This window comes from Chaetodon trifascialis, chromosome 17, assembly GCF_039877785.1.
Source record: "Chaetodon trifascialis isolate fChaTrf1 chromosome 17, fChaTrf1.hap1, whole genome shotgun sequence".
Lineage (NCBI taxonomy): Eukaryota > Metazoa > Chordata > Actinopteri > Chaetodontiformes > Chaetodontidae > Chaetodon > Chaetodon trifascialis.
The window spans coordinates 2,013,128-2,038,698 of NC_092072.1; the positions used below are offsets into that span (position 1 = coordinate 2,013,128).

At 42.5% G+C, this 25,571-nt stretch overlaps 3 protein-coding genes across 7 annotated transcripts; all 3 read right to left on the reverse strand.

Moving 5' to 3' along the window:
- Nucleotides 1-1,672: 1,672 nt before the first annotated feature.
- On the reverse strand, nt 1,673-7,338 carry LOC139346079 (major histocompatibility complex class I-related gene protein-like). Its single transcript, XM_070984980.1, has 5 exons — nt 7,290-7,338; nt 4,485-4,754; nt 3,796-4,074; nt 2,185-2,534; nt 1,673-1,753 (listed from the first exon to the last, which is right to left on the reverse strand). The coding sequence occupies exons 1-5, from the start codon at nt 7,336-7,338 to the stop codon at nt 1,673-1,675; spliced, it is 1,029 nt and encodes a 342-aa protein (XP_070841081.1).
- A 268-nt stretch (nt 7,339-7,606) lies between these two features.
- On the reverse strand, nt 7,607-15,154 carry LOC139345870 (major histocompatibility complex class I-related gene protein-like). 5 transcript variants are annotated; one of them, XM_070984740.1, is made up of 6 exons: nt 15,019-15,130; nt 13,278-13,547; nt 12,905-13,183; nt 12,410-12,712; nt 11,852-11,963; nt 7,607-8,341 (listed from the first exon to the last, which is right to left on the reverse strand). In XM_070984740.1, exons 1-6 carry the CDS (start codon nt 15,065-15,067, stop codon nt 8,326-8,328), a joined length of 1,029 nt encoding a protein of 342 aa, XP_070840841.1. In that variant the 5' UTR covers nt 15,068-15,130; the 3' UTR covers nt 7,607-8,325. The 5 variants fall into 5 exon arrangements, with proteins under 5 accessions (XP_070840841.1, XP_070840837.1, XP_070840836.1 ...); XM_070984736.1 differs by lacking the exon at nt 7,607-8,341 and adding an exon at nt 8,807-11,398 and having other exon boundaries at nt 11,856-11,963; nt 15,019-15,154; XM_070984735.1 differs by lacking the exon at nt 7,607-8,341 and adding an exon at nt 8,807-11,238 and having other exon boundaries at nt 15,019-15,154.
- A 2,559-nt stretch (nt 15,155-17,713) lies between these two features.
- On the reverse strand, nt 17,714-25,477 carry LOC139345869 (major histocompatibility complex class I-related gene protein-like). Its single transcript, XM_070984734.1, has 8 exons — nt 25,384-25,477; nt 22,560-22,829; nt 21,873-22,151; nt 20,296-20,598; nt 19,473-19,580; nt 19,154-19,180; nt 18,916-18,978; nt 17,714-18,245 (listed from the first exon to the last, which is right to left on the reverse strand). Exons 1-8 carry the CDS (start codon nt 25,430-25,432, stop codon nt 18,229-18,231), a joined length of 1,116 nt encoding a protein of 371 aa, XP_070840835.1. The 5' UTR covers nt 25,433-25,477; the 3' UTR covers nt 17,714-18,228.
- Between the last annotated feature and the right edge of the window lie 94 nt (nt 25,478-25,571).

The window sequence follows — 25,571 nt, forward strand, 5'->3', positions numbered from 1 at the left end:
AAATAACTAACAAAGAATATTATCAAAAAATCAAATCTAATAAAGCAAACACTTTACTAAACTTACAAATAGCTCCTACCGGTGTTATGTGGTGGTTTGCCCACCTGGCCATCTGTGAGTCGTTAGGGTCACATGAGTCATCCAGTAAATGGGTGTCATGGGAGTGGTTGACCCACCCAACCGTCATATGAATTGTTAGGGTCACGATTCATGGTGTGAATGGGTGTTATGTGAGTGTTTGTGCGTTCCTGACTGCATTGGACTGCATACACTCAGAATGAGTACTTTTACTTCTGATTCTTTGAGGACATTCTGCTGTTAACACTTTCACTCACTTATAATAAGAGTATTTTTACATTGTCATATTGGTGCTGCTCCTCTATTGATTTCTGGTCTAACAGGCATCGAATGTGTGCATGGAGTAACACAATAGAGCCCAGTGCCATCTGCTTCCTGTAGTTATCATGGATGGACTGTCTTTGTGGATTATAGACATCAGCTGAACGTCAAATACAGGATGAAAATCGGACGGTTGTGTGCACAGTGTAGTTGAAACAAGGACGTACTCACATTGGTCAGGACTTGAAATTCTGTCCAATGATATCGCTGACAGCTGAGGTGAAGTGTCTAAAGCTAGAAGCAGAAAATCAAGTGAAATAACTGAATCTGTAATTCTTCAATTACATTTTAAAGATTTTAAATAAATGGTTGATGGATCACTAGTGTTCACAACAAAATAAAACCAGACACATTAGATTCAGAATAATAAAACAATAAAATAAATATTTTTTCATAAAGAAAAACTTACTGTTTGCAGCTCTGCAAACCTGAAATCCTGAAACACAGATGAGAGATCACAGTATTAAAAGTTCAATCAGAATTTCTGAAAGGACACAAAAGAAAACATGTTTGCATGTTTTCTTCCTCTAACTTCTATCCTGTATACAGCACATCTGTTCAGGACCTTTACTGTGTTCTTCTGGCAGTAAAGTTACTGAACATCAGCCAGCTCACACTTTTCAAGACTTTCATCCTTTCACAATAAATCTGTCTTCAATTCGACATGTTGTCCTCGATATGAAACTGCATGTGAAATCCAACAGTGGAGGAAAAATGGCTTCACTCACCGTTATTGTTCCTCCTCCACATGAAGAGTCCAGTGATGAAGAGTATCAGCAGCAGCAGTCCTATAACAACTCCAACAACAATAATAACAGGAAACTCTGGGGGAGAAACTGGAACCAAAACACAACATTGACACTTTGACTCGACCTCTGGACGGAGATGAATGTGTTCAGCTCATAGACTCCACTTTAGTATTTCACAATATGGAGCAGATTGTGTGAAGAAGACAGTCAGTGAGAAACAGAATGCATTTCAGTGTGAACAGTCGTTCTGCTTTCCTTTAACACCGACGTCTGTAACGGGCTGGTGGAGGACGCAACTGCAGCACCGGCCCATTTACGGGGAATATGGGGAAATGGACAACCGGGGTATCAATGTGCCGCTCAGACAGAGTTACTGTTGAAATCGCAGACAGTCGGTGAGAAACCAATGCCCCGCTGAGGAATGTGCTCGTTTACTACTGGGATTACTGGGGCACCAATGTACCGAGCCAAGCTGGGAGCAGACTCCGCCGGACTTACTGCCATGAGAGCGGCTCGAACGACGATCAAACGACGAAATCACTGATAGATTCCAAAATGATTCTCAGAGGAGGAACAAGCTTTTTAATACCGTCGAGGTCGGAGAGCTGCACACCCACAGACACAACTTGACAAACAGAGTAATCGGCAACAGGTGAGCTTGAATACCTGAGATCAAACAGGCAAGGAACGCTGAAGAGTCTGGCCTGATGTGCAGACAATCTGACAACAGGAAAAAGTGCCAGAACTGCTTAAATACCTTCCTGGTGAGTCTAATCAAGGCCAGGTGTGCAGATGAGCAGGTGTGGGGCATGGCTGAGGAGCAACAGGTAAGTAGCAACAGGTACGAGCTCAGTGTCATCATAACGGATAGAAATGATGTCCAAAAGGATGAAAATCAGACACAAGCTGCAAACTTATCCTGTTAGCTGATGTTCAGGATGAAGATTTGAAAACCAGAGCCAAGAGTTCACGTCCTCACAACTCGTCCACATTTCAAATGACAACAAAAGCTTTTGTTCATAACCTCTGTAGATACAATCCAGGTCTGCTTTAATGGACAAATAATACTGATCTCAGTCTCACCCCAGTTGGTCCTGATGGCTGCTTTGTCCAGTTTGGTGACGATGTCGTCCTCCACACCAGAGAGATGAAACACACAGTCGTACCTCCTCCAGTCTTCAGGTGGGACTGATGAAACGCTCAGGTCAGCGCTCGTCTGGAAGGTTCCGTCGTGGTTGGGGAGGATCTCTCCGAGCTCCACGTCCTCATGAATCTCCTCTCCATCTTTCCTCCAGATGAGTGTGGCTCTGTCAGGGTAGAAACCTGAAGCGTGGCAGCTGACTGGAGAGGAGGGAGTCTTCTGGAGGAGAGACACTGAGGGACGCTCTGCAGAGAGAGAGAACTCATGCTGACTGTGCTCTGACTATCAGCCTCAGCTCTGATGGAAAACAACGTTACAGCACCAAAACTGTCAATCTGTGATTGGTTAAAACTAAATCACTCTCTCTAAATCTCCTCTTGTCAAAATTTGTGTTGTTTCTGTTTGAACAGCAGAGGGCACAAAATAAATTTAACGAGAAAGTGACAGATGAATGTGCCAACAACGAAGAAGAGATTGAAGATGTTCCTTTGACTTTTAGAGGTGATATGTGGGTGTTATGTGAGTGGCTGACCCACCCGGTAAACATGTGAGTCGTTATGGTCATGAGTCATGGTGTGAATGGGTGTTAAGCTGTCTGGGTTATTGTCATTGGATATGCAATATAACTGGCTGATGAGTGGTGCTGAAGACCACCTGCTCTGTTGAGTGATGGTCTTTCCAGTTTGACATGACTGACTTCTTCACTCCTCTCACTCCATCATGTGTCGTCTGGTCAAAACATGTCCATTACTGTCCTAAAATGAGTGTCCCTTGTCTTTAAGATGTTGGTGGTCTGCTGAGTCTTAACCTGAGGGGTTGGCTGTCCTGTGTTGTGTCATGTGCTTGTGATGCAGTTGTTTTGTTTCCACGATGTACAAGTCTGTGCGTTCCTCACTGCATTTACTTCTCATTCCTTGAGTACATTTTGCTGTTAACACAAAACTGTCCTTTTACTTTTTCATTTATTTAAGGAGTATTTTTACATTGGTGCTGTTCCTCTATTGATTTCTGGTCTAACAGGCATCGAATGTGTGCATGGAGTAACACAATCGAACCCAGTGCCACCTGCTTCCTGTAGTTATCATGGATGGACTGTCTTTGTGGATTATACACATAAACTGCATTATTCCAGTGTCCTGCTGTGTGCACAACATAGTTGAAACAAGGATGCACTCTGTCCTGTAAATGACACAAAACATTGGCATTGTGAGTGTGTTATCGTGCTTCTTATGCAGAAAATCCCTTCCCGCCCTCCATCTGCAGTTCATGCAGTCACAAAAGAGTGACGTAACATCATCTGCAAACAATCTATTAATAAAGGGCATTTTTTCAAGTCCATTTTCTGGGTTTTTGGCATTGTTACATCCCTAGTGATTAGTAGATTAGTATTGCCACAAAGAAAGTTTAAAAAAAGATGGTAATGTCAGGCTGACATTGCTGTTAAAATGTCTGCAGTTGAGACTGAACAAGTTATTGTGTCCATGAACTGACATCAGGTGATTCTACCTTTTCTCTCCAGAAGACTTTTGAAAAAGACCACATATGTCTTCAGCAAATCAGGACAAATCTGGCTTAGGAACCTCTCAGTGTATTCATTGTGAGCTGTCTCAGCATCCCATCTCTGTTTGATGGGGACAGCCTCTGGTTTCAGAGCGATCCATGTCAGCGTCTTCTGGTCGAATGATAGGAAGTCTTCTCCATCATAACCATACTGACTAAAACCATGAATCTCTCCGGTTTCCTCATCCCACCCACAGGCAGTTATCCACTGTAAAACATGGACACCTGACAAACACAAACAGAGACTGTGATTACTGATGATGTACAGATGAAATCTCCAGTGAAAGATGGTGATGAAACCCAGTTTCTATCTTCCATCTTTGTTACGATGGTAGATATTGTTCTGTGCATTCCCAGATGCAGAAAACCAGAGTGGTTTTGTCTTCTTGCATTCTGTGCACATCAAACTGTTTTACACACAAAGTCACACTAACGTGGTCAGCCCATGGTTTAGGGTTTAAGGTGCCAGTCACAGACATCTCTTCACTGGTGCTTTCCAATAAATAAATAAATAAACCTGTGCAACACCTGCAGCCTTGGATCAGTCCCACATTCTAGTGACCATCACTAGTTCACTCAATCACAGTTACTGAGTAGAAAGTAAAACATTAAATATAACGTAGTACATACTGTACCTCCACTTTGGTTGAAGAGCTGCATCAAACTGTGAATGAAAGCTTTGAAAATGTTCGGCAGAGCCTTAAAATCGTCTCCACTGTGCCACTCCCACAGATCAGGATTCATTTCAAAAAATATTTTCACCAACTCCTGCTTTAGCTCTATGATCTTTCTGTCGGTGTCGTAGTAACCCATCACAATCCCACTGAGCTCTCCAGCTGCCATGAACTCTGGAACGTTCTGGACTTCAGAAGATCCGGTGAAGAAATACTTCAAGGAGTGTTGCACTGCAGGACAAACGAGGTTCACACATTCAGTTTGAAAACACACACATCACACTATTGGTCATACTTCCATTATTATTACATCCACTGTCAATGCTACCGTGACTACATTTCTGTCTGTCTGTCTGTCTGTCTGTCTGTCTGTCTGTCTGTCTGTCTGTCTGTCTGTCTGTCTGTCTCTCTCTCTCTCTCTCTCTCTCTCTCTCTCTCTCTGAATGAATCATCTCTATGTCCTTCAATCAAATTTAGATGACGATGACTGCCATAGTCAGGCTGGCTCAGAGGCTGCAGCGGGCACCGGCAGGTCTCGCGCACCTCTATCCACTCCTTTTACTGAGGCAGGGAATAAAAGTAAAATGACCGAGATGAGGATAAGGGAATGTCACAGAACAGTCACTAGATTTGTGGTGAAAGGTTTGCACCTTTTTGACACTGCAGATGCCCCTGAATTTCGGTAGGTTAATTTTTTGCATTTTATCTGGCGTATCTGTTCAAATGAAAATCAGAAATTTGTTCTGTCAGAGTTGCATGTTGTTATTTTAACCAGTGAAGTTCTGCTTCATTCATTCCTACCCTGAGAAGTAGCTCACCTACTTTTTAGGTTTGTTCTGACGTTACGTCACTCATCATTTGTGCATACTGTATATGTTATATTTTCTGTGCAGCAATGAAAATATAAAAGACAGTTAATGCAAACAAACCCATTTGTACTCTTTTATTTCTTCACTCAATGAGAATCGATAAGAGAATCGACAAGGAATCGGATTGATAAGCAAAATCAATAATGGAATCAGAATCGTTAAATTCTTATCAATTCCCATCCCTAGGGTTCAGGCTCTCTGACTTTTTTTTTTTTTTTTTTTTTTTGTTGTTGTTACATGTTTATAAAGTGCTCGCGATGGCCTGCAACTTTAGTCTGGCCTACGTGTTTTTGCTCATATTTAGCTCAGGCTACTTTATATGGTTCTCTTCTCCATGGTGATGAATAATCTATTTATCAATGTGGCCCATGACTGTTTGCCATTAATTGTCTGATCTGAGATGAAATCACTAATGCCTATATCATAAAAAAAAAGAAAGAAAAAAAGTAAAAAATAGTGGCCCACACTACTTGGCAAAAGTCCACCCTGCTGAAAAATCCTGGCTACGCCTCATGACTCATGAGGAAATTGTTTGGTCTCTGCAGATAAAGAGTTTGGTACAGGCTCTATGTGGAAAGTGTGCTGAGACAGCTTCTCTGGTGATTTGGTGCTATAGAAACAAAACTGAACTGAACTTAGCTAAATCATCAATAGAGTGACAGGCAGAACTTGTACTTAATGCACATGGATAAAATGATCAACAGCCGTCTGTTTCCATTATATTCATTTTCTTTCCTCAGACTGACTCGGCTGCTCCTGTGCTGGTCATCATCACATAAATGTGAACATAGAAGAGTCACTTAATGATATGACATTTCCAGCAATAACACAGATATCTTAAACTCCCCACGTCAGCACCAGAAACAATGAAGATCAGTTCTTTACTGTCTGATTCCTTCTTTCTGTTTCTTTCTCTTTCTCACCCGACCGGTTGAGGCAGGTGGCCGCCCAGTCGCTTGTTAAAAGGGAGTTTTTCATCAAGTGCTTCCTCATGAGGAAATTGTTTGGTCTCTGTAGATAAAGAGTTTGGTCTCTACAAGCTGTATGTGGAAAGTGGCCTGAGACAACCTCTGTGGTGATTTGGTGCTATGTAAATAAAACTGAACTGAATCAAATCATCATCACACATCATAAATATGACTTATGCACTGTGGAGAGAAATGACACTGACGACACGGTGCAGCAGAAACAGCCAGAGTGGGACTTCCTTCAGTGAGCTCAGACATACAGATGTCCAACAGCAAAGTCCTCCCATGTCTTGTCTTACATTCGTTTCTATACTTTTGTAGACATGCATACACCCACATGGAGCTTCTGTGTTGACGTGACGGACACCTTCTTAGTTTGGGATGATGCCCAGCCACATTCATTTACACTGGACCTTTCTTTATTTCCTGGGGGGTTTAAACACTGAAGATAACCAGACCCCGCCCTCTGTCCATGGTGCTGAATATGCGCCAAAGTAGACGCGATGAAAGTTGTTTTCTGCTCTCTGTCAGTTTAACGTTCAAACATAAGGCAGTCTCATGTTTCTGTGTGACACCATGTCGCTCAGATCATCCTGAACATGACATGAGCTCACTGAACGGCCTCCACAGTCACCAGATGTGAACCCGAACAGCCCCTTTAAGGCTGGAGGAGCCACAGCTTGGCATCATGGGCGCGCAGCTGGAGGAGCAGCAGCGCGAGGCGGACACGTCTGTTTCCAGCACAGTGTTGAACTGATGCCAGAAGACAGAAGAGACAGAAGAGACAGAAGACACTTTGTGAGGCAAAGACGGTCCAACTAAAAAAGTCCCAAAAGGACCGGCGTCGTTTGATCAAGTGGAGGCGAAAGTAAGTTAACTGAGTGAGATTAAGCCAAAATACAAAGTAAAGACTTAACATGTGATCTTACCTGGAGATGAAACGCGACTCAAGAGCAGCAACATCAGTAACTTCTCCATCTTTCTGTGATTATGCCGGGATCAGATCTAACGATCACACTGTCATAAACTTTTGTCGCGTCTCGATCAAATGACTGGAAAGAATACGCTTCTGACACCGACCAATCACAGCGCGTCTTATCTCACGATCACGTCACACACGTCACGTCACGTCGTCGTGAGACAGGTGAGAAAACAGTCAAATATCAGAGGCGGAATAAACTTCAGCCCGTTTGATCAGTATCTCTACATCTACTGTGCAGCATCCGCATACCAGGAAGACAGGTCCGCGTTTCACATACAGTCATTTTATTTGTTATTTGTCCTTCAAGCAGCAGGATTGGCTGCATCAAACAGGCCACTTTAATGTTCTTTAGTGATGATAAGCACAGTTAGGACGGTGGATATTTCCCTCTAGTTCCAGCTGTCGTCCTCATGCTCGGAAGTTCGTAGAAACTTGTTTTCTCTTGTCTTTCTGGTTGAGTAACTTTTCCCTCACAGCTCAGATTAACTTTGCTCTCTGCTCTCACAGCTCACTTTCACTTTGTGATCAGTTAGCTCTGTTTTCATATGACATGGTCCTTCACACGGTCACTTACACATTCAAACCATTTTGGGTGTTTGGATATCAGTTTAGAGTTTAAAGTTCTAAATATAATTAAAAAAAGAAATAAAGAAATAATAGATATAGCAGTTGTGCTTGCGGAAAGCTTCTATGTCACACATCTTGATTTCACAGGAAAGAAGTTCTTCGATGTTCAGAGCTGCCAGCGATTCCCAACCATGAGCAGCCACACCACTTTCAAGTAACGCAGACACAAACAAACACAATTTTCAGTCAACTGCTTCAGAACAGCTGCTCATCAAAACACAGACATGGCAGCAGGATCTGCAGTTTGTAGTCTTGACTTTAACGTCTGCTTCCTGCACAGAGCTCCACTCTCACCATGCAGAAGATCACGGACGCTCCATCAACCTGTCGCTGATTATTCGCGTGCATCGCTGCTCTCACCAGAGGACATTTCTGAGACAAGAAATGCACAATATGATCAGAAAATGCAAGTTATGTTCAAGTGTCAAACGTCAGATACCCAGTGCAATAAATGAAAATAAAAGGCAGGGGCTTGGCAAACCCATCATCAGAGTTGGTGGATGGAGACCCCCTTCAGAAATGCCCCCAGACCCCGTTCAAGCGTAGTAGCCTTTCCCTTTAGGTTTTCTTATGAGTAGGGAGAATTGTTACAAACTGAGGACTTGAAATGAGCATGTCCAGAGGACCTGTCCTTGTCCTGTCCGTCTGTTGCCAGCATGAAGTATTTATTGAGACTAATTTTCACAAACAACTTAATGAAGTAGGCTGAAGCAAATACTTTGATTACAGTTTCCCATCAGCCCTGTGTTTTATGATTTCTTCTGTAAACGACATCTTTCACGCCACATTGAGAAGGTCTAAAGAAACATTAACAGATGAACAGGAAACATCAGTTTGGGCGCCATCACTCTTTTATTAGTTTAAAGTGTAAATCCTATGTGTGTTAACAGGAGGGATGCAAAGCTCAGCTTCACACACACACAGACGTAAAGTGCATGTATTTCACATAAGAACAGGTTCTAAAAAAATGTAACAGCAGCTGAAAAGAGAAGATAAAAACATGACATCATACAGACAGGTCAGCCATTCTTCTCGGGTTTACAACTGGGGTTCAGTGCAGAGTCTTCTTGTGGAAATTGTACAGAAGCACTCAAAAACACATCCAATAATGCACAAACAAACGGACGGTGATGAGTTAAAAATATTGTTACTGGAGCCACAATGAGGGGACACACCTGAGTGAAAGGTAAAGTCAGGAGAAGTCAGTCACAGGCAGCAGTGACCACATGTTTTCCACAGAAATACATTCCTCACATTCGAACTTCCCTCTGACTTTCCAAAGTGACCCAGCATTCAACCAGCTGACACAGAGCCGTGACTCTGCAGGCACTGACCATAAGGGTTGTTTTTCAACAAGCGCATGCTTTCATGATGCAGAACAATCTTTTTAATGCATTTCAATCTGGATTTCATCCACACCACAGCACTGAGACTGTACTTATCAAAGTTTTAAACAACATACATCTGAATAATGATGCTTCCAAAACCTCAGTCTTAGTATTATTAGATGTCAGTGCTGCCTTTGACACGGTTGATCAGGACAGACTTCTTGACAGACTGGAAAAGTGGGTGGGACCTACTGACCCTGTACTAGACTGGTTCAAATCCTATTTACAAGATAGAGACTACTTTGTGTCAATTGGTGAGCATGTGTCTGAAGGAAAAGAGATGATGTGTGGGGGGCCACAAGGGTCCATTCTCAGACCACTTCTTTTCAATATCTACATGTTGCCCCTAGCTCAGATTATGGAGCATCATAATATTTCTTATCATACTTACGCAGATGATACACAACTTTATATTTCTGTGTCATCACATGACTACAGTCCCTTACTTTCACTGAGTGAGTGTATTCATCAAATCAATGAGTGGATGTGCCAGAATTTTCTTCAGCTTAATGCAGATAAGACAGAAGTGATTGTATTTGGCCCCAAAAATGAAAGGTCAAAGGTCAGTGCTCACCTTAACTCCATGTCACTGACAACAACAGATAAAGCCAGAAATCTTGGTGTAATTATTGATTTGGACCTGAATTTTAACAACCATTTAAAGCTCATTACCAAATCAGCCTACTACCTCCTGAAAAATGTAACCAGAATCAAGGGATGTCTGTCCAAAGAAGACATGGAAAAACTTGTTCATGCATTCATCTTCAGTAGGTTGGACTATTGCAATGGAGTCCTTACTGGCCTAAACAAAAAAAAAAAAAACAATTAGGCAACTACAGCTGATTCAAAATGCTGCACGAGTCCTTACAAACTCCAGAAAATTGGACCATATCACACCAGTCCTCAGATCACTACACTGGTTTCCTGTGAGTCAAAGAATAGACTTTAAAATCTTACTGTTGGTCTACAAAGCATTAAATGGTCTAGGACCAAAATATATTCTAGATTTATTAACCCCATATGAAGCATCCAGAGCTCTCAGGTCATCAGGGACAGGTCTATTGTGTGTTCCCAGAATCAGAATCAAACCAAACAAACAAACAAACAAAACCTACCAAAAAAATCACAACAGTGATGCATTCTCGTCTCTTTCCCGATAATCCGCCGAAAAGCAGGAGAAATGAAGTGGGTGTAAAAGACACTCATGGTGCTGCATGATTCTAAACTACGATGGACTGGTTTGGGGTCACACCTCTAGTCCTCGTCCAGGTTCAACTATGTGTGCTGTTACGTAAACTTTTTCTGTTGCTGTTGTTAGATATAAACTATTAGATAAAAGTCATCCTGGCCATTCGAATCAATACAAAGAATATGGACGTTGTACAACATTTAGTACGATCTGTCCACCCACCTTCTCTCGGCACTCTGACTGCGACTGACTTCACAGGAAGTGGAAACAGCTGGAGAGCAGCTTCATTTGGCTGAACCTGTGATGTTCTGACAGCTTGTATGACGTCACGTCTCAAAATTAAATGTCAGCACGTTCTGATCAGAAATGTCTTCAACAAATTAGCATCAAGCCCAATTAATGTATAGAATGCAGTAAAAACGAGCTTCACCTGTAATATGTCATCACTCACTGGACATTTTCCTTCAGAACGTGTACTTTTACTTTGATTCTTTGAGTACATTCTGCTGATAACACGTACTTTCACTTGAGCAGGAGTTTAAAAGCAGGACTTGGATCTGTAATAGAGACGAATGAAGGTTGGAGCCTGAAACGATGACGAACTCACTGTGATCCCTCAGCTGCTTGAGGTTGGTCTGATGATGATGACGATGATGATGATCATGATGATGATGATGATGATGATGACGGGTCTCAAATTTAAATTATAGAATTAGATATGACAGACAGGAGTGGACATGAACGATTGATTACTTGCTCATAACAAAATGACACCTCATGTTGATGATTTGTAGTAACATTCATATATTTTATTCTTCATAAAGGAAAACTTACTGGTTGCAGGTTTGAATCCTGAAACACAGATGAGAGATTACAGTATTAAAACACTGCATATTTTGAAGAAATTCCTCATAAATTTCAGATTTCTGATCTGATCTTTTGCAGTTGTTTTCCAAAAATGTTTTGTCAGGATGATTTTTGTGGTGTTTATAGTTGTAATACTCAATTTGGCCACAAGAGTGCACCAGTTCTCCATGAACTCTACAGACAAGGAACATACTGCACATTGTGTTAGAAAGTTAAGTAAAACTACTGTCATGTCTTTATTTTGACTAAAATGTATTTTATTCTGTGCTAATCTGGTGCCAGCATTAGCCATACTGACGTTAGCTCTTAGCCTGTTTGCTAGCGAGTGAAAAACATCCTGTTCCTCTATGTACCTTCTGTTCGGAGAGCATGGAGACTTCGGATCAACAGATTTTTTGTCTCACTTGTCTTTCAGGGCTCTCATGAAAACGGCTTCACTCACCGTTATTGTTCCTTCTCCAGATGAAGAGTCCAGCGACGAAGAGTGTCGGCAGCAGCAGTCCTGCAACGACACCAACACCTGCACCAACAGCAAACTTTGAGGAAGAACCTGGAACCAAAACAGAACATTCACACCTGAATACACATTATTTGCCAGCAGATCAGTTTTACAGACAGTTATGGAAAAAAGGATGATGATGCTGATGGATGAAGAGCTGCAGGCTGCACACCTCCAACTTCTCACAACTCCCCTCACTGTGACATCAGATCACGAAGACCAATTATTGCCCAACCTCTTTATCAATCTTTGGTTTGTTTGGTTTGCCGGGCCCAGAATTCTGTGATTTGTGACCTTCAGTCACTTAAACAGTAGTTTTTGTTTCCTGTAACGCTTTGATTTGCTCTGCTACAGAAAGCTCAGCACTCAGAACTTGTTATATTATCAAAGACTTTGATGAGCACAGCGTTATCATTCTGATCAAAACGATGGCCAAGCTGTAAACTGGATTAATCCTGTTCCAAAGGTGGACAAACAAATACTGATGCATGTCTCACCCCAGTTGGTCCTGATCTCTGCTTCGTCCAGTTTGGTGACGATGTTGTCCTCCACACCAGAGAGATGAAACACACAGTCGTACCTCCTCCAGTCTTCAGGTGGGACTGATGAAACGTTCAGGTCAGCGCTCGTCTGGAAGGTTCCGTCGTGGTTGGGGAGGATCTCTCCGAGCTCCACGTCCTCATGAAGCTCCTCTCCATCTTTCCTCCAGATGAGTGTGGCTCTGTCAGGGTAGAAACCTGAAGCGTGGCAGCTGACTGGAGAGGAGGGAGTCTTCTGGAGGAGAGACACTGAGGGACGCTCTGCAGAGAGAGAGAACTCATGCTGACTGTGCTCTGACTATCAGCCTCAGCTCTGATGGAAAGTCATGTCTGATTGGTTAGGACTAAATCAAATCACACTGACTGGAGTGTTTAAACGATGGCAGTTGAGTCTGAGCAGGTTATATGAACATTATTGTGTCCATGAAAGCACAGCAGGTCATGTGATTCTACCTGTTCTCTCCAGAAGGCTCTTGCCGAAGGCCACATACTTCTTCAGCCACTCAGGACAAAGCCGAGTGAGGAACACCTCAACGTATGTTGTTCTAGTTGTCTCAGCGTCCCATCTCCGTTTGATGGGGACAGCCTCTGGTTTCAGAGGGATCCATGTCAGCTTCTTCAGGTCGAATGACAGGAGGTCTTCTCCATCATAACCATACAGCATGAAACCATGAATCTCTCCAGTCTCATCGTCCCACTCACAGCCATCCATCCTCTGTAAAACATGGACACCTGACAGAGACGGAGACTGTGACCATCACCGATTCACTGAATCACAGTTACAGTATAAAGGAAAACATTAAATATAACGTAGTACATACTGTACCTCCACTTTGGTTGAAGAGCTGCATCAAAGTGTAAATCGTAGCTTTGAAAAAGTTCGGCTGATTCTCAAAACACTCTCCATTGTACCACTCCAACTGATCAGGATCCATTTCAAAAAATATTTTCACCAACTCCTGCTTTGGCTCTACGATCTTTCTGTCGGTGTCGCAGTAACCCATCACAATCCCGTCAACCTCGGCAGCTCCCACGAACTCTGGAACGTTGTGGACTTCAGTAGATCCAGCGAAGAAATACCTCAGCGAGTGTTTCACTGCAGGGCAAACAAGGCAATCATGTGCCAGCAACACGATGCATTTCAGCATACAGACATGGTCAAGACGATGTGCTGAAGTCCCAGATGCTCCACACTGATGGACCAGACAAATAGCAGCACACAGCAGCAGAAGGTAAGACAGAGCTAATGTCTTTCTCCTCTAATCTGCTAAAGTTTGTGCCACACAAAGAGCTAAAAATCACCGACAGCTGCCAAAAAAAAAACAAAAACAAAAAACAAAACCCAGACTTGTGTATATTGTCATATTTTTTACTTATTGTTATATTTTTTTTAACTTTTTTAATAGCTTCTTTTTAATAGATGTGTCATGCACCAACTTCACCAAAGCAAATTCCTCGTATGCGTAAAATCGTACTTGGCATTAAAGCTTTTTCTGATTTCTGATTCTGATGCAGTTTGATGAGGGTAGAACTGTGTCCTCTGCACATTACACATTATGCACATTACATGAGGAGTTCAGTTTGCTGAAGCTTCACCTGATCAGTAGCTCTGACAGCTGGTTCACCTGCTTACTGAGCGGTTCATAGGATAAATCTCAGGTCCACAGTCTGCTGTCACTGAATATAATACTAATACTACTACTACTACTACTACTACTACTACTACTAATAATAATAATAATAAACTCTATTTAGAAAAGATAGAAAGAAACCACATGCAGCAAGTGAGCACAATACATGAAACCCCACGATAAAACATGAACATGTGGGTAAGAATAGAGTAGAATAAGGCAAAACTCATGACATGAATATGAGTGAAGTTATTGGTTCCTGCATGATTTCTGACAGTGTGATTCTCAGTGTTTGTTCTGGTCAACTATGAATGCAAACATCACATCAGCCTTCAGACTTTGACACTACAATACATTCTCCTGTTTTGACCTTCAGTTTTGCTGTTCTTACCGCCTGAACACCTACAGGAACTAACCATGTGTTCCACAGCCTTTCTTTCTTTCCTGGGTGGTGTAAACACTGAAGATAACCAGACCCCGCCCTCTGTCCATGGTGCTGAATATGCGCATTGAAAGGTGTTTTCTGCTCTCTGTCAGTTTAACATGCAAACATGAGGCAGGCTCATGTTTCTGTGTGACACCATGTCGCTCAGATCATCCTGAACATGACATGAGTTCACTGAACGGCCTCCACAGTCACCAGATGTGAACCCGAACAGCCCCTTTAAGGCTGGAGGAGCCACAGCTTGGCATCATGGGTGCGCAGCTGGAGGAGCAGCAGCGCGAGGCGGACACGTCTGTTTCCAGCACAGTGTTGAACTGATGCCAGAAGACAGAAGAGACAGAAGAGACAGAAGACACTTTGTGAGGCAAAGGGCGTCCAACCCGATGCTAAAATGGCCTCATAAAGATCAAGTGGGGGCGAAAGCGAAAGCAATGAGTGTGATACAGCAAAACGCAAAGAGCTCCCAGAACACATTTAACATGTGATCTTACCTGGAGATGAAACGCGACACAAGAGAAGCAACAACAGCAACTTCTCCATGTTTTTCAGATTAAGGCACGACTGGTCTGTTTCAGCTGTTCGCCGTCTGTACAATGAGCCCCCCTCCACAGAGGCGTGACCACCGGGGTGGCTGGGGGTGACAGCGGCTAGCCCTGGAATATGATTGGCCATCCTGCCTGGAAACCCCCACCGGAGCTGCCAATCAGTTTGTCCGAGTCGACGTTCAAAAACATGCGGGATGCCACGACCCTCTGCTCTGCACCTCAGACTTGCACTCAGCTCGCACTGTTTCGCTTCATGAGGAGAAAACAAGGGTAAGTAAACAGTCGCTCATAATGTGCAGTGTTAAACGATTTACAAATGTTTAAATTAAGTTGATAAGTAAGTCGTATCTAGAGTTGGCACAGCGCGCTAGCTTAGCATAATGAATTGAAGTCAATGGGAAACATTAGCCTGCGCCGGTAAAGGTGGAAAAACACAAACGTCACAGCAACCCCAAGATAGACTAATGCACTAAAAACACACTGTGTGTGTGTGTGTGTGTGTGTGTGTGTGTGTGTGTGTGTGTGTGTGTGTGTGTGTGTGTGTGTGTGTGTGTGTGTGTGTGCGTCTGTCACCTTTCAAACAAAAGTTACAAGGTGCTTCATAAAATACAAGTGTGGAGGCGTTTCTAGAGTATTTAGCGTTAGCTTGTTTTTAGTCTCCAAAAAGATTTATTTCATACACTGTGCAAATGTACAGCTTGGGGTTTCTGTAACATCATTAGAGGATGATAAATTGCATGTGATACCTATCCTGTGTGTTTCAGTTTAAGGAAAGTGATTTTCTGACTTAATATTATTTCTAACCAGACAATATGCACGATTTCTTCAGGGGCAGACAGTGACTCAAAACACTGAGACCTGTTTTAAGGTAAAGAAAATAAAGGCTGCAGACAACAGAGATCAAGGTATCAGGCACTGCATGACTGCTATCTATCTATCTATCTATCTATCTATCTATCTATCTATCTATCTATCTATCTATCTATCTATCTATCTATCTATCTATCTATCTATCTATCTATCTATCCATCCATCCATCCATCCATCCATCCATCCATCCATCCATCCATCCATCCACAGTGTCGAGAAAGGCAGCAGGATGTCTTAAAATTGATCACATTTGAGTAAGTATAAAAAGTTCAGTTGATGTTACACTTGTATTAACATTTTGAGTAACTGATACAACTTTTCCCAGGAACTTTGCACAATGATGAGGTTGAGGGCTCATCATGGGCAATTCAGCATTCTGCAGGTGGGCTAAATATTTAAGTCATAATGGAAAACCGTAGGCAACTGAAGAAGAACAGTGTGTGTTTAAATAACTTCTTGATGCAATAATTGAATATTTCTTTGTGCGATCAGACACTTCCCCTAGTGATCAGTGGGATCACCAACATGTGAACCATCAGGAGGCTGCAGTGACAGTGAAGAGCCCCCCCCCCCCCCCCCCCCCCCGCTTCATACCACACACCATCCCACCAGCTGGGCATTTGATCTCTTTTGCTTTAAGCTTTCAGAAAACTTATACAAATAATTTATCAATGCTGATCAAGTCTAGTGCTTTACTCCAAGAGGAGACCCAGCTTTTGTTCACAAGATCGTTATTGAATTCAGGATCACTGACTTCTACACTGTGTATTATAAATGAAAGTCATGTATTATGCATGGTCTAAAAATGTGTGTATAGTGAGACGGATTTGTTTAAGTGTATATGTGTTCTGCATGGTTTTCTAACATGTTGTTAGAGTTGAAATAAAGCTGTTCATAACTAAACTAAACTGATTGTTTCTGTCTCTGTAAGGTAACAAAGAGGTAGGCTTAGTATGAAACACAAGCGTTTATCTTGCTGAAACTACTACTACTACTACTACTACTACTACTAGGTTATACACCAGTATACTCAACCCACTCAAACAAACAAAAAACATTTTTCTCAGTCAGATAAGATTTCTAAATGCTGGATGCTGCAGGGTAAATAAAATAGTTCTATTATTAATACCTCAGCCTACCATTTCTTATGATCTAAGACTGTGGGGCATTTAAAAAAAATGTCATTTCAGCGTGCCGCCCTGCCACAGTCTGTGCCCCTAGCTTGCCCCCCCCAGAAAAAAAAATTCTAGACCCGCCGCTGCTTTATGGCACTGAATACTAAATTTACCTGAATTTACCGTCATGCACTGTGGCCATGTCCGTGTGTGTCACGGCCTACGGGAGCCGCTTTGTGACACACAGTCTAATTGTGTCAAAGATCAGTGAAGCAGAGGAGCATCAGTGCTGGTCTGGACCGGCCTGGCTCTACATGTCTGCTCCAGAGGCTGACGAGGACTTTAACTCTGGACCAGGATCCAGTTTCAAACTGGAAAAACAGCTTTAAGAGGACACTTTATGTAAACACACCTGAGATGATTTAAAGGGGTTTCGCTCCATTTCCTGCAAAACATTTGATCTGATACAGAACTTAATAAAATATAAAATGCATTAAAACACCTGAGTGTACTTCAAAGAGGCCTCTATCAGCGTGCACAAGCTGTGTTTCTATTACTTCCTCTATAAACGACATCTTTCACATCACAGTGAGAATATCTGAACAAACCTCACAGATCACAAAATGACTGAACTCAAAAATGAACAAACATCAGTTCAGGTTCCATCACTCTTTTATTAGCTCGTGGAAGGTAAGTGTAAATCATATCAGTGTTAAAGCTCAGCTTACATTCATTTCCTGGAAACCTATAACCAAAAACCCCTCACCTTAACCCAAGTCTTCACCCTAAAATTTCATGATTTACATTATGGGACTTGTGTTTTGTCCTCATAAGGAAGGTGAGTCCCTGAAGAGTAAAGAGATTTATGTCCCCACAACGTGAGTAATACATGGCCAAACATGCATTTCAGATACGACCCGAACCTAAAAAACATGAAAATGAATAAAGTGCAACAGCAGCTGAAAACAGAATAAATCCATGTTTGTCTATACTGAGGTTTAGTGCAGAGTCTTCATTAGTGCATTTAAAGGTAGAAACGTCAAACAGAAGTTCACAATGTGACAACTTCACATGAAAATATGTCTTTTACAAATTAGCATCAAGTTCAACTAAAAAACAAAACAACAAAAAAACAGTTTTGATGCCACAGTAACGTCAGTGGAGTCCTCTTCTAATTCCCACTGCAGTCTGTCGAGACAGATTAATAAATCAAGATCAATAACTGATCATGTACTTATTAGACTTCATATTGGACATTATTAAAGTTCAGGATGTCAGTGATTTATCTGTTTCTGTCAGTGGTGAAAAGTAACGTAAAACATTAACTCAGGTACTGTTCTTTGATCCAGCCATCTGTGAGTCGTTAGGGTCACGTGAGTCATGGTGTGAATGGATATCATGTGAGTGGTTGATCAACCCAGCCATCATGTGAGTCTGCTGAGTCTTAACCTGAGGGGTTGCTCTCCTGTGTTGTGCCATGTGCTTACAGTATGAAGTGGTTGTTTTGTTTCCACAATGTTTCCACTGTGTGCGTTCCTGACTGCATTGGACTGCATACACTCAGAATGAGTACTTTTACTTCTGATTCTTTGAGGACATTCTGCTGTTAACACTTTCACTCACTTATAATAAGAGTATTTTTACATTGTCATATTGGTGCTGCTCCTCTATTGATTTCTGGTCTAACAGGCATCGAATGTGTGCATGGAGTAACACAATAGAGCCCAGTGCCATCTGCTTCCTGTAGTTATCATGGATGGACTGTCTTTGTGGATTATAGACATCAGCTGAACGTCAAATACAGGATGAAAATCGGACGGTTGTGTGCACAGTGTAGTTGAAACAAGGACGTACTCACATTGGTCAGGACTTGAAATTCTGTCCAATGATATCGCTGACAGCTGAGGTGAAGTGTCTAAAGCTAGAAGCAGAAAATCAAGTGAAATAACTGAATCTGTAATTCTTCAATTACATTTTAAAGATTTTAAATAAATGGTTGATGGATCACTAGTGTTCACAACAAAATAAAACCAGACACATTAGATTCAGAATAATAAAACAATAAAATAAATATTTTTTCATAAAGAAAAACTTACTGTTTGCAGCTCTGCAAACCTGAAATCCTGAAACACAGATGAGAGATCACAGTATTAAAAGTTCAATCAGAATTTCTGAAAGGACACAAAAGAAAACATGTTTGCATGTTTTCTTCCTCTAACTTCTATCCTGTATACAGCACATCTGTTCAGGACCTTTACTGTGTTCTTCTGGCAGTAAAGTTACTGAACATCAGCCAGCTCACACTTTTCAAGACTTTCATCCTTTCACAATAAATCTGTCTTCAATTTGACATGTTGTCCTCAACATGAAACTGCATGTGAAATCCAACAGTGGAGGAAAAATGGCTTCACTCACCGTTATTGTTCCTCCTCCACATGAAGAGTCCAGTGATGAAGAGTATCAGCAGCAGCAGTCCTATAACAACTCCAACAACAATAATAACAGGAAACTCTGGGGGAGAAACTGGAACCAAAACACAACATTGACACTTTGACTCGACCTCTGGACGAAAAGAATGTGCTCGTTTACTACTGGGATTACTGGGGCACCAATGTACCGAGCCAAGCTGGGAGCAGACTCCGCCGGACTTACTGCCATGAGAGCGGCTCGAACGACGATCAAACGACGAAATCACTGATAGATTCCAAAATGACTCTCAGAAGAGGAACAAGCTTTTTAATACCAGCGAGGTCGTGAGAGCTGCACACCCACAGACACAACTTGACAAACAGAGTAATCGGCAACAGGTGAGCTTGAATACCTGAGATCAAACAGGCAAGGAACGCTGAAGAGTCTGGCCTGATGTGCAGACAATCTGACAACAGGAAAAAGTGCCAGAACTGCTTAAATACCTTCCTGGTGAGTCTAATCAAGGCCAGGTGTGCAGATGAGCAGGTGTGGGGCATGGCTGAGGAGCAACAGGTAAGTAGCAACAGGTACGAGCTCAGTGTCATCATAACGGATAGAAATGATGTCCAAAAGGATGAAAATCAGACACAAGCTGCAAACTTATCCTGTTAGCTGATGTTCAGGATGAAGATTTGAAAACCAGAGCCAAGAGTTCACGTCCTCACAACTCGTCCACATTTCAAATGACAACAAAAGCTTTTGTTCATAACCTCTGTAGATACAATCCAGGTCTGCTTTAATGGACAAATAATACTGATCCCAGTCTCACCCCAGTTGGTCCTGATGGCTGCTTTGTCCAGTTTGGTGACCATGTCGTCCTCCACACCAGAGAGATGAAACACACAGTCGTACCTCCTCCAGTCTTCAGGTGGGACTGATGAAACGTTCAGGTCAGCGCTCGTCTGGAAGGTTCCGTCGTGGTTGGGGAGGATCTCTCCGAGCTCCACGTCCTCATGAATCTCCTCTCCATCTTTCCTCCAGATGAGTGTGGCTCTGTCAGGGAAGAAACCTGAAGCGTGGCAGCTGACTGGAGAGGAGGGAGTCTTCTGGAGGAGAGACACTGAGGGACGCTCTGCAGAGAGAGAGAACTCATGCTGACTGTGCTCTGACTATCAGCCTCAGCTCTGATGGAAAACAACGTTAAAGCACCAAAACTGTCAATCTGTGATTGGTTAAAACTAAATCACTCTCTCTAAATCTCCTCTTGTCAAAATTTGTGTTGTTTCTGTTTAAACAGCAGAGGGCACAAAACAAATTTAACAAGAAAGTGACGGATGAATGTGCCAACAACGAAAAAGAGATTGAAGATGTTCCTTTGACTTTTAGAGGTGATATGTGGGTGTTATGTGAGTGGCTGACCCACCCGGTAAACATGTGAGTCGTTATGGTCATGAGTCATGGTGTGAATGGGTGTTAAGCTGTCTGGGTTATTGTCATTGGATATGCAATATAACTGGCTGATGAGTGGTGCTGAAGACCACCTGCTCTGTTGAGTGATGGTCTTTCCAGTTTGACATGACTGACTTCTTCACTCCTCTCACTCCATCATGTGTCGTCTGGTCAAAACATGTCCATTACTGTCCTAAAATGAGTGTCCCTTGTCTTTAAGATGTTGGTGGTCTGCTGAGTCTTAACCTGAGGGGTTGGCTGTCCTGTGTTGTGTCATGTGCTTGTGATGCAGTTGTTTTGTTTCCACGATGTACAAGTCTGTGCGTTCCTCACTGCATTTACTTCTCATTCTTTGAGTACATTTTGCTGTTAACACAAAACTGTCCTTTTACTTTTTCACTTATTTATTTGATTTCTGGTCTAACAGGCATCGAATGTGTGCATGGAGTAACACATTCGAACCCAGTGCCACCTGCTTCCTGTAGTTATCATGGATGGACTGTGGACACTGTGTACATATCAGCTGCATTATTCCAGTGTACTGTTGTGTGCAGCATAGTTGAAACAACTACACACTCTGTTCTGACACAAAACATTGGCATTGTGAGTGTGTTATTGTGCTTCTTATGCAGAAAATCCCTTCCTGCCCACTATCTGCAGTTCATGCCACAACAAAAGAGTGACATGACGTCATATGCAAACAATCTATTAATAAAGGGCATTTTATTTCTTTAATATTTCAATAAATATCGTATTGTGGACCTTATATCGAGGTATTATCGTACCATGAGGTTTTGTTACATCCCCAGTTAGGACTAAATCAAATCTTATTGCCAAAGAAAATGATCAATAAGAAGGTAATGTCAGGCTGACTGGAGTGTTAAAACAACAGCAGTTGAGTCTGAGCAGGTTCTATGAACATTATTGTGTCCATGAACTGACATCAGGTGATTCTACCTTTTCTCTCCAGAAGACTTTTGAAAAAGACCACATGCCTCTTCAGCAAATCAGGACAAGTGTGTCTGAGGAGCACCGCAGCGTGTTCAATTTCAGCTTCCTTAGTGTCCCATCTCCGTTTGATGGGGCGAGCCTCTGGTTTCAAAGCGATCCATGTCAGCGTCTTCAGGTCGAATGATAGGAAGTCTTCTCCATCATAACCATACTGATAGAAACTTTGAATCTCTCCGGTTTCCTCATCACACCCACAGCCACTTACCCTCTGTAAAACATGGACACCTGACAAACACAAACAGAGACTGTGATTACTGATGATGTACAGATGAAATCTCCAGTGAAAGATGGTGATGAAACCCAGTTTCTATCTTCCATCTTTGTTACGATGGTAGATATTGTTCTGTGCATTCCCAGATGCAGAAAACCAGAGTGGTTTTGTCTTCCTGCATTCTGTGCACATCAAACTGTTTTACACACAAAGTCACACTAACGTGGTCAGCCCATGGTTTAGGGTTTAAGGTGCCAGTCACAGACATCTCTTCACTGGTGCTTTCCAATAAAGACTTAAAGAAAAAAATAAGACACACCTGTGCAACACCTGTAGCCTTGGATCAGTCCCACATTCTAGTGACAATCATCAACTCATTCAATCACAGTTACTGAGTATAAATAACGTAGTACATACTGTACCTCCACTTTGGTTGAAGAGCTGCTTCAAACTGTTAATCACAATTCTGAAAAAGTTTGGCTGAGCATCAAAGCACTCTCCACTGTGCCACTCCAACTGATCAGGATTCATTTCAAAGAATCTTTCCACCAACTCCTGCTTTGGCTCTACGATCTTTCTGTCGGTGTCGCAGTAACCCATCACAATCCCGTCAACCTCTGCAGCTCCCATGAACTCTGGAACGTTGTGGACTGCAGAAGATCCGGTGACGAAATACTTCAGCGAGTGTTGCACTGCAGGACAAACGAGGTTCACACATTCAGTATGAAAACACACACATCACACTATTGGTCATACTTCCATTATTATTACATCCACTGTCAATGCTACCGTGACTGCATGTCTGTCTGTCTGTCTGTCTGTCTGTCTGTCTGTCTGTCTGTCTGTCTGTCTGTCTGTCTGTCTGTCTGTCTGTCTCTCTCTGTCTGTCTCTCTGTCTGTCTGTCTCTGTCTCTCTCTCTCTTTCTGTCTCTCTATGTCTCTCTCTCTCTCTCTCTGTCTGTCTGTCTCTCTCTGTCTGTCTCTCACCCACCCAGAGCCTGGTTCTGACTGAGGTTTCTGTCTGTTAAAAGGGACTTTTTCCTTGCCACCAGTGGTGAAGCCACATAAGGGCCAGTGTGGGCCAGTGCCACTATGATTGATAGCTGGCCTACCCAATCAGAAGTGCCCGGCATGAACTTGAAAGGAAAGTTGCGTTAGGGAATGAGTTTACGTCCCTGGTAGAGGTGATGGACAGCTGTCTGCTGGACATTTTCCCAGGTGTCAACAAGCTGTTGAGAGTTATGATAACGCTCACCACAATCTCATGCACATACTCTCTCATACTCTCATATCTGAATAAAAAGAAAAAAGTAACATATAGTGGCCCACAGTACTTGCCAAAAGTCCACCCTGCTGAAAAATCCTGGCTACGCCTCATGACTCATGAGGAAATTGTTTGGTCTCTGCAGATAAAGAGTTTGGTACAGGCTCTATGTGGAAAGTGTGCTGAGACAGCTTCTCTGGGGATTTGGTGCTATAGAAACAAAACTGAACTGAACTTAGCTAAATCATCAATAGAGTGACAGGCAGAACTTGTACTTAATGCACATGGATAAAATGATCAACAGCCGTCTGTTTCCATTATATTCGTTTTCTTTCCTCAGACTGACTCGGCTGCTCCTGTGCTGGTCATCATCACATAAATGTGAACATAGAAGAGTCACTTCATGATATGACATTTCCAGCAATAACACAGATATCTTAAACTCCCCACGTCAGCACCAGAAACAATGAAGATCAGTTCTTTACTGTCTGATTCCTTCTTTCTGTTTCTTTCTCTTTCTCACCCGACCGGTCGAGGCAGGTGGCCGCCCAGTCGCTTGTTAAAAGGGAGTTTTTCATCGCAAAGTGCTTCCTCATGAGGAAATTGTTTGGTCTCTGTAGATAAAGAGTTTGGTCTCTACAAGCTGTATGTGGAAAGTGGCCTGAGACAACCTCTGTGGTGATTTGGTGCTATGTAAATAAAACTGAACTGAATCAAATCATCATCATCACACATCATAAATATGACTTATGCACTGTGGAGAGAAATGACACTGACGACACGGTGCAGCAGAAACAGCCAGAGTGGGACTTCCTTCAGTGAGCTCAGACATACAGATGTCCAACAGCAAAGTCCTCCCATGTCTTGTCTTACATTCGTTTCTATACTTTTGTAGACATGCATACACCCACATGGAGCTTCTGCGTTGATGTGACGGACACCTTCTTAGTTTGGGATGATGCCCAGCCACATTCATTTACACTGGTTCACATTACATGGTGTTGTTACACAATACTTTGCTGTTCTTTACCCACGACCACAACATTTCGCAGCGCGAGGCGGACATGTCTGTTGGGTGGGGGGCAGGGTTGGACTGGGACAAAAAAATCGGCCCTGGCATTTTGGACCAGACTGGCCCACCACATTTGATAACGCACACCTTTTCGGTCTTTTCGGTCTCCTGAATGTGTATATCAAATGTGCAGCTCTTTTAAGCCATGCAAAGAGTTAACAGGAATCAGTGAGAGTGGACACAATAAATACTTTATTAACACTACAAAAAGTACACTCCACCACTCCATCACAGTAATGGATCTTTAAGCAGAATTCATCCTATTGGGTGCACTCATGTGTTTCAGGGAGGAAGAAAAAAGAAAGAATAGAGATGAGAAATGATGGATCAGACGTTAACTCTTCCAAGAGTAAACGCAATAAACTGTGAAGTGACCCAGTCCAAAAGTATGAATGTTAGCTGAGCTCCTGAATGAACTTTGAACTCTGTGTGTGTTTAAGAGAGAAAGAGAGAGATTTAATAATTAGTCAATCTTCAGGATAAAAATAGCAGCTTAGAAACTGAAACCTCAAGAGGGACGATGACACATGAATGAGGCAGAGGGCTGCACACACAATGACTTAAAATACCTGCGTATACAGGTATTACAAACTCACCTGGCCATAGAGCATTACCAAAAACATGTTACTGACGTTTTATCAATGTCAGATTTACCAAGGGGGTGGGCTGCTTTCCTCATTAAAAGTGTTTTGAAAGCAGTCCAGGACCAAAGCGAAAGGGTGTTTAGCGGTGTGATTGGCCTGATCAACTGTCTGTATCGGCCGGTCAGACCAATATTTTTTTTAAAGAAAGTGGCCGACTGTCGCTCAGAGGGTCAGTCCGTCCCTGGTGGGGGGCGAAAGTGAACGCAATGAGTGTGACACAGCAAAACGCAAAGAGCTTAAAGAAAGGATTTTACAGGTGATCTTACCTGGAGATGAAACGCGACACAAGAGAAGCAACAACAGCAACTTCTCCATATTTTTGAGATTAAGGCACGACTGGTCTGCTTCAGCTGTCGTCTGTGCAATGAGTTCCCCTCCAGGAGGAAGAGGAGCGTCTGTTTCCCCCTCCTCTTTTTCCAAACAGCTTTTTTGAAGCGAGTTTCTGTTGGACAGC